At 41.5% G+C, this 14,628-nt stretch overlaps 1 protein-coding gene across 2 annotated transcripts in view; it reads right to left on the reverse strand.

Moving 5' to 3' along the window:
- Positions 1-14,628, reverse strand: part of PPIL2 (peptidylprolyl isomerase like 2) — a 68,236-nt gene that overhangs the window by 50,578 nt on the left and 3,030 nt on the right. The window contains exons 6-7 of one of the 2 annotated variants that reach the window (XM_066331393.1): positions 3,230-3,281; positions 499-590 (exon numbers count right to left, since the gene is read on the reverse strand). The exons of the other annotated variant lie outside the window; for it this stretch is intronic. Of the exons in view, the coding sequence (XP_066187490.1) occupies positions 499-590; positions 3,230-3,281 (144 nt within the window). The remainder of the gene's footprint in view (positions 1-498; positions 591-3,229; positions 3,282-14,628) is intronic. 2 annotated transcript variants of the gene reach the window in all.

Below are 14,628 nucleotides of genomic sequence, written 5' to 3' on the forward strand. Positions count from 1 at the left end.
TAAGGACTACACAAAGAAGTCACAATCAAAATTCCACTTGGGTTTACATAAATGTTCACAAAACACAAATAAAAATGCAGTATAAGTGTCCATGAAGGCATTCTTTCTCCTGTTCCCTCAGTGCCAGCTAAAATGCTCTTTTTTATTCACTGATATGAATAGAAATGAGGCAATTTGTGTTTTGTGATGACACTGTATCAGAAAGACAACAGAAAAATTGTACATTAATTCAACTAAGAAGCATATAAAAGCTACTCATTTTGAAACACAAGATTCAGTACATGCAGATTAACTTAAGGTTTTAGAAATATTATTTAATTCATATTCTAAAGTTGTTTCTATTTTGAAGGCTAAAGCTGGACAATGATTTGTGAAGTCAGTTCATCTCCCATCCTTTTAATTTCCCTGGATGTAAAACAAGAATAAAATTTACCTGTGATTTTGACTGAAATGCATCAAGTATAAAACATTAATAATGAAACACAACAGAGAACCTACCTCATAGGCAAAGACATTTCCAGTAGTCTTGATGGCCACAATATGGGAGTTATTTGTAAATACAGTAAACAGCACTGGACAGTGGTACTTGCCTGATAGAGGGAACAAAGTTTAAAATGAAGACCTGTAACTGTTTCAAAATAGCTAATTTCTCTGATCTCTGTGGATGGTATTTACATTAATTTTTAATATAAAGTGTAACTTCAGTGTGTATTTAATGGTGTTTAATAACATTTTGATTCTCCAGTGACAAAAAAAGTGCTAGAAAAGTAACAGTTAAGAGAGCTATAAAACAAGCAAGGAAAATGCAGTTTTGAAATCTATTTCCTTCAATTTCCTAACACAGAACTTTGTCCAACTTGCTTGATATTTATGAGATACCACAATATAATTGTTACTGTTGTAATCAAAGATTTATTGATACATGAGCCTGTACCTTGCAACATGTCCAGTGCTCTGTATCACTCTTGTTCTCAGGAATAAATGTTTAGCTCATAGCCAACAGAAAAGTTCACAACAGCTGTTGTGCTTTAAGCAGAGGGGAGCATTTTGTATTCAAATGTGGCAAGCAGAATGCCATTAAATCTGAACACGTTACTCAATAAGGAACCCAGCTTCTGCTCTAATCAAGCTGTGAATTTTCCAGGAGGGTCAGCATAAATATTAAGCAAGTCAACAGCAAGCAAACTGATGGGAGGCAATGTAGGAGGAAAAACAAAAATGTCTGGATAATCTCAGCAGAAAGCAATTAGAAGAAGGTTATTAATACTTGATCAGTTTGCTAGAACTGGGGGTTTGGGTGAGATTTTTGAAATAAGTTGGGCCTATTTGGTTCTTTTTTTTTCCTAATTACCATTTGAAAATGTAAACCAGCAGGGAGGCCAGAACAGGCTGCTCACAGCACCTGCAGGGACAGGGGAGGCAAACACCTGCAGAGACTGACTGCTCACTGTGTCACCAGAGGCAGCTCTGCCCTGATGGCCTAAGTTTCAGCTTTCATGTTTTTCAGACTCTGTGCTGCCTAGGTGTGCAGCTCTGAGCCTCATATTAAGTGTTAATCGGCTCTCTTCACAGGGTAGGTAAACAAAACAATCCTTTTTCAGCTTGAGACCAAGGACAACTATTACAAATTTCACATCCAAAACAGCATAAACAAGGGAGGGCTGAGGGAACAGAACAAGGAGGATGGAACTTCATGACCTGAAGCTGTAACTGGACAATTAAACCCCAATATGCAAATGGACCAAAACTTACAAAAGTGTGAGACCTCGTGACCATTTGTCCATTTTGTGACCACTCTGGGTCCACCCTGGGTGTAGCCCTGGCCAGGCTCTTGTCCTGCCCAAGGTGGATCCTTAAAGACCTTTTAATAAATACCTACTAGATCTCTGTCTAGTCTCTGCTCCAGGTCAGCCTTTTCAAGGCATCAACCCTCCTGCACAAGTCAAACCGAGGACACTTTTGTTAAAGCCACCAGGGCTGAAGGAAAGCCATTGCCACAAGGGACTGAAACTCAGCTTCAGAAAGAGATTTCTGCAAGTGGCATCAGGGTATGGCCCAACTGATGGATACAGAAACACACCAGTAAAATGTGAGGCCTCATTTCAGCTTCATAAAAAAGAAAAAGTCATATTCTCAGTCAAAACTGCTGAGGGCACACACATGTTGATCTGGATAGAAGGTACTCAACTCATAAGTGATCACTAATTGTGAGAAACTGCAAAAAGAACCTTTTATATCACATTTCTGTGTGAACAGAGAAGATCCTACACATGCAGCAACTATTCCACGTTATGATTTAGAGAAAAGTCTGGTGACAGACAGAACTGCAACATTTAATTTTTGTCTTTTGTTGCATTTTCCTTTGACTGGTGAATGACACAGAATGCACCTTTTTGAGGAAAAGGCTTATAAGACTCTATGGCTGTTGTCATTCCACCCCAGCGTTATGAGCTGGACTCCTCTAGGGAAAGCACAGTGTCATGGCATCTTCCAAAAGCCTTGGCTACACTACTGATCAATTTTTAACACCCTGCTCATGAGATAGATGGAACAAAATGCACACAAGAAATCCATCAGCTACAGAAAAGAGCTTGTAATCCATAGATTTTGGTTAGATAAGGAGAGAGACACTCCAGAATTTTATTCCCACCTAATCTTAGCCATTTTCATTTCAAAGAAATCATTATCTGCTTTGTAGAAGATAAATTCATCTCACTCTTCTCTTTTGTTCCCATCATGCTCTCTTAGGAGGCTGATTTTATATCTTGCAGAAATAAAACTCAAGGCAGCTGTCTTGTGTGCTTCTACTCATAAAATCCCACGTGTTTATTTAAGTCTAGTCCCTTTTATAAACAAAAAGCTGTTCAAAACCAAGTGAACAGCAAATATTGCCACAGGCAAGTTGGAAATAAGATAACATTACAGAAATTTCACTTTTTCTGATTCTTTCCTTAAAGTAAACAGTACCTTAGTGCAGTAGCAGCTACAGTAAAGTGAAATTGCTGAATAATTCACAGCTCCCCAGTGTAAAGAAAAACAGAAATGGAACTTTGAAGGTAAACATATCATTCACAAGAAGCAATTATTCTACTCAAAAAAATAAAAAGCATGATAGAGATCACAAACTGCTTAAGTTCATCATGAGTAAGACAAGTCAGAATTTATTAAAGCACTAATTACGGAAAAAAAACCCAAACAAAACACCACCACAGAAAATGACTGCACTTACCTTCACTGTTTTTAGCAAAATTCAGCTTTATAAGTGATTTGGCATCTAGTTTCTAAAGAAAATAAAGCATTAAAAAGATTAATCACAACAGAATGTAACCATGGAAATGAAAGGAAACTGTAACATCACTGTTAAGATTTTAATAGCACATAATTTATTAATAATATATTGCAAGTTGTCTGAATCATCAGAACCCTGGGAATTCAAGTCACAGCCCACAAAAACAAGGCTCAGGGAGCCTGAGAACCGGGATAGGTTTGTTTACAGGGCTGTGTTGGACACAGTGCAGTGCTAACCATGGGGAATCAGCTCGAGGAGTTGCACAACTCATAGCACAGACTGAAAGGGGAGTTTGCATGAAAAGCCAAGAGGCAAAGATCATTGCCACTGATCAGAAAGGGCAATTCAGCAGAGACCTCTGATCAAAGTCATAAAGCCAGCAAACCATTTTGGCAATCAAGTTTAATGTTTTTCTGAAATAACTGTAATTTTCCTTTTACTCAGGAAATGTGCAGCAGAGCTCACATGACAGCCAGCAATAATAAGGAGAAACAGAGGCACAGGTTCTCTGGAGAGGCTCTTGGGGTCACAAAAGGAGTCCCAGGAGGAATTTTCAGCCACTTAATCCCCAGGTAACAATTCCACTGAACTGAGGTGACAGCCAAGGGTGGGATAATGTTCTCCAGCTCTGGAGAGGACATTGCAAACTAAACTACTCCTGCTCTCCCACGCTTCATCAGAAGCATGTCTATGGCATTTTTCTGCTGCCCTCTCTCTGGAAGGGTTTTCTAACATGGGAAGAGCAGAGCTGTCAGGCTGGCAAACATTTCTGGACAATCAGGCTGCTCCTGTCCTGCAGCCTTCTCTAAGACATGGAAGCTGCAAACACACCCAAAGTAGCAGTGAGCTTCCAGTAACATGCCAGGCCCCAGTCACTCCACGGGGTCAGTATGTGATTTGGGTACATCACAACCTGGCTGACCTCACCAGCACAGCCCACTGGGATGGTCAGGTAGTGCTCCACTGTGGCACCCAGCTGGAGAAGAAAGTCCATCCCAACAAGCCGCAAGGCTGAGTCAGGATCTGAGACTTCTAAAAAACAAACCCTTTGATTGTATCAGCTGTCAGAGACAGTTTCACTGCCAAATGGATCCTTAAAAGCACACACAGCACAGGCCTTTTAAAAGAAACAATCGGTTTTCTTCTCAAAACATGCACCTGAAGAGATTAGGGAGGTTTTTGTAATCCAGACAGCTCTTTATAAACAGCTACGAGTGGAGATCTGCCAGCCCCAACACTGCTACTTCAATCATTATGGCAAAGAGCAATAAAGGCAAGTGTGAAACTAAGTTAGTGGGCTTTCTGTGCCTAATCAAAATTCATATTCTTGGTTTACAGAGTACATGTTATGACAGCTGGACTCATTCGTTTATAGGAAGGCGCTTCTCAAATTGCTCTCCACCAACTGGCAGGCTCATTTGCTGCCAGAAAGGTAACCATCTCTCTAATTTATTAGCAGGAAGAGCAATGAGAGCTAGTAGGAACAAGATGGGAAGGGAAAAAGAGGCCAGGTTTGGTTATATTTAGTTATGTGATAGAAGACCAGTACTGCTGCTTTTCCTTAAGTGGATTCTCAAAAAACCCACCCAAAACACTCCAATATCTGCCCACTGCTGGGGTACAAAGGACAGCAAAGGCAGCGCAGGTTCTGAAATGGCTAAGTGAATATAGAGCCTTATCTATTTATTTATCTTCTTACAAGAACAAATTTATCAAAGAGGTCGTAGGGGAACTGCAGAGTTGCCAAAATGAACATCTGATCCTGGACTGATCTGTTCAGCCTAAACAACTATTAACAAAAAGCAGCATCCATCTGTGCACATGTTGTGCAACAGCCCAAAAACCATGTTTCAGAAAAAGCTTCTTTAGAAATATAACCACTGGAAACGCTGATAATTTCAAGAAAGATCCTTAAATTATCCTCCTGGCAGACCTGAGCTATGCCCAAAACATACCCTCAAAGAAAGGTATCTTTAAAGCATCTTGAAAGAAAAATGGAAATAGTTCCATAAGAAACAGTTTAGCATGATTGAAGATTCAGATTTATACCTTGACAAAAATTCACAGAAAAGACAGACTAAACCACTGTGCAGACTTTAAAGGTAGCAAAAGCTGCAGTGCACTGTTTCATCTGTCAAACCATGATGTGTTGTTAGAAGTGCTGCCAAGTCCTCGGACTCTCACTCTGTGCCCAGGGAAATAGTACGGTATTCCAGGTCATATCTTTCCATAATATGGAAAATGGTTATTTTCCAGCCTCAGTTACTCATGGTGCATCACTGCTCGTGCTGGATCTGCCCCACAGAGACCAGCACTTAAACAGTCTTATGTCAACAGTAAATAAAAACCCAGTGATTGTCGTACAGGAGTTGACACTGCCTGGAGTGAAAACTCTGCAGTGAAGTGCTCTATGAATATTACAAACCTTTATGGCCACAGGCTGGCCTTCTATCAGGCCTTTCTTGAAGAAATGACCTTGGCATGTCAACTCAATGCCCTTTGGAGCAGCTCTGTGCTTTGGCTTGTGTGGCGAAGCAAGAGGGAGATACAGTGTTTCATCAAAGGAAATCTCTGGGGCTCAGAACAACAAAACCAATGATGATGCGCTACAGATTGCTCAGTGCCCAGTACCAGGCTACAGGATCTGGCAACTGCTCATAGAGCAGTCACAAAGGAGGGAGTCCAAAACCAGGACTTCCAGGAGATTCAGTTTTGAAACACCTACACATTATCCAGGGAAGCGTAAAAGAACATGCTAAACTGTGTAACATCATTTTTTTCCTCTCAAGTTCTTCATTTCACACGAAAACAGGATTATCTTGCACGTGGGTGAATCTCCTTTTATTTATTCTCCATCAAAAGTCAAAGCTTTCCAAGCACCATCACACAGTTTGTTGCCATGGAAATGACCGTTCTGCCACAAACGGGCGCTGATCTTCACGGGAAGAGACAGCAGGAGTGAATGAATCCTAAAATGAGTTAAAGTACTTGTTTTCATGTATTTTTTATTATTAATAATGCTTAAGAGAGAACAAATACTGCATGCACAGCTCAAGTTCAGAACTATTTTCAACCTGAGTTTCCCTGACACACACCCACCATCCAGTCAAAGCCACGCTCCAGTTAAGAAAGCAAGAGGAAAAAAACCAAGTGTTTATTAAAAACACTTGATCTAATTAAATCCTAAATTCTTAATGACAATGAAAAGGCCACAAGCATCTGCCACTTCCCTTAAGCAGAAATAAGACCCGCATATTCCTTTCTAAAAATATTTTATGCAGAAATACTGGAAAGCAGACGCATTTCATGGCACGTAGTGCCAGCTGCTCCACAGCAAGGAAAGGCTAAAAAAAAAACAACAAAAAAGAAACGCAAAAAAGCGTGCGAGCTCTTTTCTCAGCTGACTCCTCTCTCGCAGGCACACACTTCCACAAAGGCAGCCAAGGCTACTTTTGGCCATGACCTACTTTCCTGCGGCAGCGAGCAGCCCCAGCGCCCTGTCAGCTGACAGCCTGGCTCCTGCAGGCTCCCAAAGGGCAGCATCCTTTATTGATACCCCGGCAGAGGTGCTGACGCCACGGAGGTTAGTGGGGCACTGTGGCAGCTCGCGGGTGGAACGCGCCGATTGTTCCCAATTAAATCACTCTCTGTCAGCGCCGGGCGTCTCATGCAGATATGACCCACAATCCCCACGCATCAATTAGTTACACTCGCTGAATCCCTTTGGTCTGTGGCTGCACGTTCTTCTTGTTAATAAGGCTCTGACCCTGTTGGATATGCACCAGCCTGAAAAGCAATCAAAAGGGGCTCCACTGACTCTCTACCCACACATGGGCGGAGCTGGTGATGTGCGAGAGCTGTGTTCAGTAAAGACAGATTTTCCCGCCCTACCAACAGCGACTGTGTAAGGGTTCAAATGTTCAGCACTTGGGGATTGCACCCCCTGATGGGACACATTGAATGGCCTCTCTTGGGAACACACAGATAACCAGAGAAGCTGGCACTGGGGTTGTGTGGCCGGGTTTTGGTTGTGGGGGGCTACAGAGATGGCTTCTGTGAAAAGTTGCTGGAAGCTTCCACTGTGTCCCGCCAGCTCCAGGATGGACAAGCTGCTGGCCAAGGCTGGGACAATCAGAAATGGTGATAAGGCATCAGGTGTAACATATCCAAGAGGAAAATCTGTCCTGGCCCTGATCTCAACCCACGAACCCCCAGTGACATTTTCTCTCCCCTGTCCAGCTGTGGAGGGCAGTGAGAGAGGGGCTCCAGTAGTGCCTGGGGACCAGCCAGGACCAATGCTCTACATGGGGAAAAATTAACAAGTCACATCTGCCTGCACTGGCTGATAACATGGGGTCAAAAATCATTCAGAGCTGGTATGGCCATTTCATGGTTTTCCATCCCACCAAAACAAGAAACAGTGAGTTACCTCAAGCAGAAGAGAAAGCCAGAACAAATACTAATATTGAAATGCACTGTTGCTTAACAAGTACCAAACTCAGCTTAGCAACAGCCAATGAATTTTGTATTACATTCTTTGGTTCCTTTAGAGATGAGACCTGTTACATATAACTTTACATACGACTTCCCACTTTAAGAAGCCCTCTTACAATTTTCCTTGCTATAAAATCTTCCCCCAAAAATGGGGACACGAGTTCAATGAATAGTACTGGAATAACTCCACATATAATGGTACTTATTTTAGATTTGGTATATGGATTTAATGACGATAAAGGGCATTGAAAATCCTCAAGTCTAAACATTAGGCTTATTGGAAACAGCAGCACTGTTTTAACAAGATAAGCCATCTATATGTAGTTTAACACTCCATGAAAAATTTGGGCTCAGCTGCCAAGAGGCCAGAACAGTCTCTGGCTCTATCAAAGAGCACATTAGTAGAAATTACAATGAGAAAAAGACGTGTAGCTGTATTGCAAGATCAAAACCTGCAGTCTTAATGCAGTCAGAAGTTTACCAATCCAGAGACTCACAGCCAAATACAGCACAGTTCAAGGAAAATAAAGCTTTGCAGAAGCACCAAAAATCTAGTCTCCAATTTTAGTGAAAAACAGGCAAGTAAAGATCTGTGGGAAACCTCATGCTGCATCTCATTTAAGGCTGGAGTGCTTCACAGCTGCTAGTTTTTCAAGTGTCACAGTCACAGAATCCCATCCAATGTGCACACTTACACCAAAACACAGAAAAGGAAAAGAAGAGACCATCTGTTCAGTCTGTAAAACCTAGATGTAAATACTCTTTTGCTGTAAGGGACGTAATGCATTAGAAATATTAGGAGACACATTTATCTGCCTGTGCCCAGAGGTGGGTTACTGGACCAAACACTGCCCACCACCACCACAGTCAGCAAGGTGTGAAGGGGGAACAGCAGTTTGGCCAGTGACTCATGACACTGGAAGGTTTTAAATGTCTTTTTTTGATAAAGCACTTGAACAGTAAGTAGAAGCAAATCTCATCTTCTTCGCCCTCACTGTTTCTCAAAGATACAGGGAATTGAAAAATAAATCCCCTTTTTAGGACAGATAAAGGCTAACTCTTAGTAGTGCTGGGTACTCTGCTGTAAAACACACAAACAACTCTGGAAAAGAAGGAATCAGCTATCCATGTTTGTCAGCAACAAAGGAGAGAGGGAAATGTTCAGAAAACCCAACAAAGGAAGGAGTTCTCTGTCAGGGTTTTCATCCCCTTGACTGCCCCTGTGTTTTACGACCATTTCGTTATGACACATGACTTCCCAGTCATTCCTCAGGGTAGAAGTCATGTCCTCATTTGTTTCTATCCAGGGGCCTTGAAAATTTATGGTCACTAGTCAAATATTAACTCATTTAGACTGTTGACTAAAAGCTAATAATTTCTGAGGCCAATGAGGTAAGACGACACGGCTCAGTTGCTGCATATTGAAGAGTTCATCTCGTTCAAAGTGGATTCTGGCATTTGAGCAGCAGCCTGTGTCTGCTGCCCCAGACAAAAATGCACCTGGAGAGAGGTGCTTAACAACAACAGCTGTAACCACCCATGTCTGAAAGGCTGCTATGCCCACAGAAATACAGGCAGCAACGTTCAGCTGGAAACAACAACAACAACAAAAAAGAGAAAAGGAAGAACTACTGCTCATCCTGGCTAACTCTAACTTACATAAATAAGTACCTGCTTCTCAAATGATCCAGCCTACCAAAAGAAAATGCAAGAAATTCTCATTTTCTCCAAGCACGCTTCCTATCTCAACACATACACTGAAATGGGTTTTTGGTTTTACACTATCGAGTGTAATGTATCAAATATTACCAAAGTATTTCAGGAATAGGTTAGAAAATATTCCCACCACTGTACCAGGCATTCACACAGCATTTACTGTGTATGATTAAGATTAACCCTGTTCAAAGAAGATATATTAAAATTTAACAGATGTGGAGGAGAACTGTGACCATGTAGGGTATGAAGAACTTAAAGACATGAAGAACATCTGAGAAGAAAACACAAGTCTCAACAACAAAATGTCAAGAAAGCATTAAATTCCTCCGTGCCAAATACACAGATGTAAACACTAACAGAGAGAAACACAATTTTGGCACCAATACAAACAGGACTAAGCTGGTCAAACACAAAATTTACAGGAGATATGAATCAGATGAAAAACCATCAGCAGAAGCTCTCAGCAGCCATAGCAGGCAGAAAGTAAACACTGGTTCAAGACAGAGCAAGCAGTTTGCAAAGCAGCCTGAGAGAGCTGAAGACCTCAGACAGTCTTCCAGTTTTCTGTTCCTGATCATTTCACTCCTCTTTCTGCTACACATGAAAACCAAGATGGATTTGTCTGAATCATTTTTCAACAACAAAGCCTCCCTTGGCTTTATTTCTGTAAGCTTTGTTCTCTGCTCTGTAATAAGCTATTACTCACCCAAAACAAAACTGTATTTCTACTCCACATTGAAACTTTTCTTACAAAAAAAAAAGAAAAAAACCCTCACTGCAAACATATAGGAAAAATATGTTTAACAAAAGGGGAAAAAAGGGTGCGATTGACATTTAAACTTTTGCAATATCTGAAGACCTGAGTTGCATCAGAAATTAGGAAATATACTTTGAATTTCAAAGCTGAAGATGTGCAGACTTCTTCTGACATGTACGTGAAAGGAGTTCTCTAGAGAAAGATTAAAATTCACATTTATACGTCACTCATATTACATCCAAATGAGGCCTGAAGTGACTGATCCACCTAAATGATCACTCATTCCCAAAGCCCCAAGGAGAAAACACAGCAGACTACTTGGATTTCAGGTGCTGTGCTCTGATGTTGAAGAAAAAAATAATATGAGAGGGATATGACTCACTCCTGTACTCTACACAATAAAAATTATCTCAACTGGTCAAACTATTCAGCTCTTAATTAGACAGTCCCAGCACTCTAGATAGGGAAAACTGATGTGGACATAGCCTGCCTATGGCATTCTCCACAGCATTTTCCTGCTGCTATTTTATATCCAGACAAAAGATGAAAATGCTCCAAGTAAGCACAATCTCTTTGGAAACATTAAGTGAAGAAAACTTTTCAAGAAAAGAAGATGGAAAAGCACAAGGAAAATCTGACTCCTGCTTCAGTGTGCCATTTTTAGATGATCATCAGAATTGTGAGGTAACATTACCATCAGGTTACAGAAAGGTCTCAACAAACACTGAAAATGAATCCCACTGAACATTATCTATGGCTGTTGCACTTTCCTGATAATGTACACTGCCACACTGCCCTGAAAGAGGGCACCTTCAAACCACAGGGTTTTGCCTAATGACATCCATTATTTGCTGCTCATTATCTAGAAACACACCTGGAACAACACAATTAAAAGCAGCAATCTGCAGTAAATTACCTCCCAGGTCCTATGAACTGAGTGGAAAGCCATTGTCACTGTTGATTTAGCCAGTAAGGGTCACATGAAATTGGAACTTGTCCTCCTCCCAGTTCAGGCCTGAGATTTGCTCCACTTGACTCAAGGTTGGATGAGTTTTGTCTGTGACTGTGACCTCCACACCTCTGACTCAGTAATGTGTGAAGCTCATCCAACCCACTTTTAGTAATCCATTCCTGAAACACAGGGACCCTGCACTGATTATGTGACAGAGGTGGAAAGCAATTTGTAGTGAACCATAAAGCCCTGGCTGGAACTTAAACTGTATTTTAACACCTGTTCCTACTTGGTATTTCCCACGTTGCTCACACATGACAGTTTCTTTGCTCAGAATATTGCAAAAGTAGAAAAAATACCTAAGCCCTGTTTCTCATTATGTTTACTCCCCAGGTGAAGAAACAATAATCAATGTTTTCTGTTTCTATCTCTGTGCTTTCAAAATACCAACACGGTAAAAACACTTTCATGTTTAAGGAAGTTTCACCTTTGCTCCAATTTCTGCGTCCTTTTCAGACAGGATTTCCCTTACTTAGATAGCCAAAGACTTTTTTAATGCATTAAAAAAAAGTGTTGCAAGGTTGTTTGTTGATTTTTTAAGTGGGATTAACAAATCAACAGTAAAAGAAGTAATCTTCTTCATATCCTCATCATTAAAGCAGGTCAGCAAGCTGCACTGCAAAACCAGCAACTGATTTCTATGGGACCTATGAGACTCACTGAAATCTACTTGACCAAATTGAAAAGAAATAATGACTTCAACAACAAAATGAAGTAACAACAGCCACCAGCATTTGGAAGATAAATATATTTAAGGAATGTACATGAGAACGATTTTCCAAGTTTTGAAATAACAGATTTAGTTGCAATTTTTTTCTTTTGTGGGTAAGAAGTTATAGGTTTTGAAAGTGCCTGTAATTATCATGGCAAGCATAATCTTACCAACCTTAATTCAAACAAATGATTGAAAAAAAAGGGCACTGTTCACATTCCTAGTCAGCAGTGCTGGAGGGAGGAGGTGTCCACTGCAGCCTGTCATTGCTGCAGGGCATTGCAGGTACAAGCTCTCTGGTGCTTCCAAGGCCTGGATCAGACAGGCCTACTGCAGGAGCCAGGCACCTGTACTGCCACAATTATTTGACCACGTTAATTTCACCCCAAGTCAGCTTCATTTGGTAAATACAGGATTAAAGAGTGTGGGAGAAAAACAGCAAATATTTATATTGTACACAGAACAAAGCTTGGTGTCCAGCTCTCTCTTTTTGAAAAGCAGATGTCTCACTGGGAAAAGTCAGGGATTTTAGCCTTCTGACTCCAAAGCTGGTTCTCATTTTCCATGTCAGTGGCTCTGCTTTCTATTACTTCATCCTATGCACCACACTCCTCTTTATGGTTATCTTCAGAGGCAGACAAAGCAAAAGGCTTTTCTAACCTGTAAAAAACCCTCAGCATCTACAAAAAATTTCCTTCTTAACATAGTGAGAAGCTAAAACATTGTGACACTTAAGAAAATGTCTTCTCTGGCCTGCAGGTCTGGGTTCTAACTTTGCACGAGACAGGGCACAACACAAATTCTGTTCTGCCTCATTCAGACCAGAAAGAAACGGGACTCTCAGTCCCATAAATCCACCCCACAGCATCTTCATGTCTCCTAACCTGACTCATAGGCCAGGCTAAATTAACTGGGCTGAATCAAATTAACTGCCTTTCCAGTGTCCAAAAGAATTGAATTCCCACAGAAAAGAGGGAACCAGGGACAAAGACAGTAGCTACTTCTGAGACAAGGGAACAGAGATATTTGCCCAAGGTTACAGAGTCTTGATAGGGGCTGAAAGTACAGCCACAACAATCTGGCCTGCCCACACACAGTCAGAATGTCACTGAACCAGAGTGGAAAAAATAGGTATTGACATCAGACACATTACAATGCACAGGAGGAAAAATAGCTCAGCCCACATAGAACATACCCATGCAACAAAAAAACCCACCCCATTTTCCTCGAAATTCCTGTCAAAAGGCACGCTGATCTATCACCTGCTCATATTTGAGATTCCAAGCAAGCAGACATGCTCTGGCCAATCTCACTCCTTGAGACAGGTATCCTGAGCCCAGCTGGCTGCTCGTGTGGGCACGCTGGTCAGGCTGTCAGAACGTCCCTACATGAAACAGCCTGGCAAGCCTGCAACTCTCTGCAAGCCCAAGGAGCCAAAGTGCTGCTGTCAGTAAAAAGGAATGAGCTAACTATCACTTTCTGCTTTCTTTTTTGCAATTTTAGCATAAGGACAAGGCAGGGCAGTGTCCTGACAAAGCTGACAAGAAAAGTGAGACAATGCCAACTGACAGACTGTAGTTCAGCTGTGAGAAATGCACTCTTCTTCTAAAATGATTGGAGTAGCAGTAAAACAAACTAGAAACATTTTGTACCACAATGCATTGTTAGAAGGGGGAGGAGGGGAATAAATCTAAAGTTACTTTCTAGAATAGCTCATGGTAAATTCTAGACAAAGGTCAACAACGATTTGCATTGCAGCATTTCTTTAAGAACAAAGGCTAGTCCAATAGTTTAGGATTCAGACAAATCAGAGAAGTCCCTTGCAGACCAGTTCACAGACATCCAACTAATTAAAGACTAGCACAGTCCTATCCCCTGGAGCACAGCAAAAATAAATATATTAATGACTGCAAGGCTCTCCAGTTCTCCACTGAGGGGTCCACTTCAAAAATAAGACACTAGACAGAACTAGTGAGAGCCAAGAGTGCACCATTAACACCCCATTTCCAAGTAGTCTATTGACTTCTCTGAAGCATCTGTGCTGTAGCAAACCACAATTAGAGAAGTACAAGCCACAAAGGGTTTCACTACTACTTTTTACTTCAAGACAAATAAATGGAAAAATTCTCCAGAGCATCATCACCAACCTGTGCACAGTAATTCCATAAGTTAGTGTACACAACATGGCACTGCAGCTAACCTGGCTCACTTCCTTTCTAAGTAAGCCCAGAGTCCTGAGTGTCTCTAAGTCACCAATTCACTACCAAAGATACTTTCTGGTTTCCATGAACAAGCTGCACAGGGAACAGAGGGTGCACACACAGTGACAGATTCAGCAGAAGACAGAACAGTCCAGAGATGCTCAATTCACTCAACTGACTTCCTCTGCCACCTACCCTGCCTTATCCCAGCACTCCTACCCCATCCCTGCCCAATGCCACCCTCCTCTTCCAAAAACCTTGAGCTGCCCCTCTGGGAAACAAAGTCTAAATTACAATCCCTCTTTTGACACCACTCTTCAACTTAGAGCTCCACAGGGCTGGATTCAGCAGGGCTGTGTGCTATTCTGAAGAACAAGTGTCTCCTTTTCCCAATTGATCTGGAACACCTTGGTTTTGTGGAGGACAGAGCTGTACAGCACCAAGAGG

Source organism: Sylvia atricapilla, chromosome 17 (genome assembly GCF_009819655.1).
Source record: "Sylvia atricapilla isolate bSylAtr1 chromosome 17, bSylAtr1.pri, whole genome shotgun sequence".
In the NCBI taxonomy this organism is placed as follows: domain Eukaryota; kingdom Metazoa; phylum Chordata; class Aves; order Passeriformes; family Sylviidae; genus Sylvia; species Sylvia atricapilla.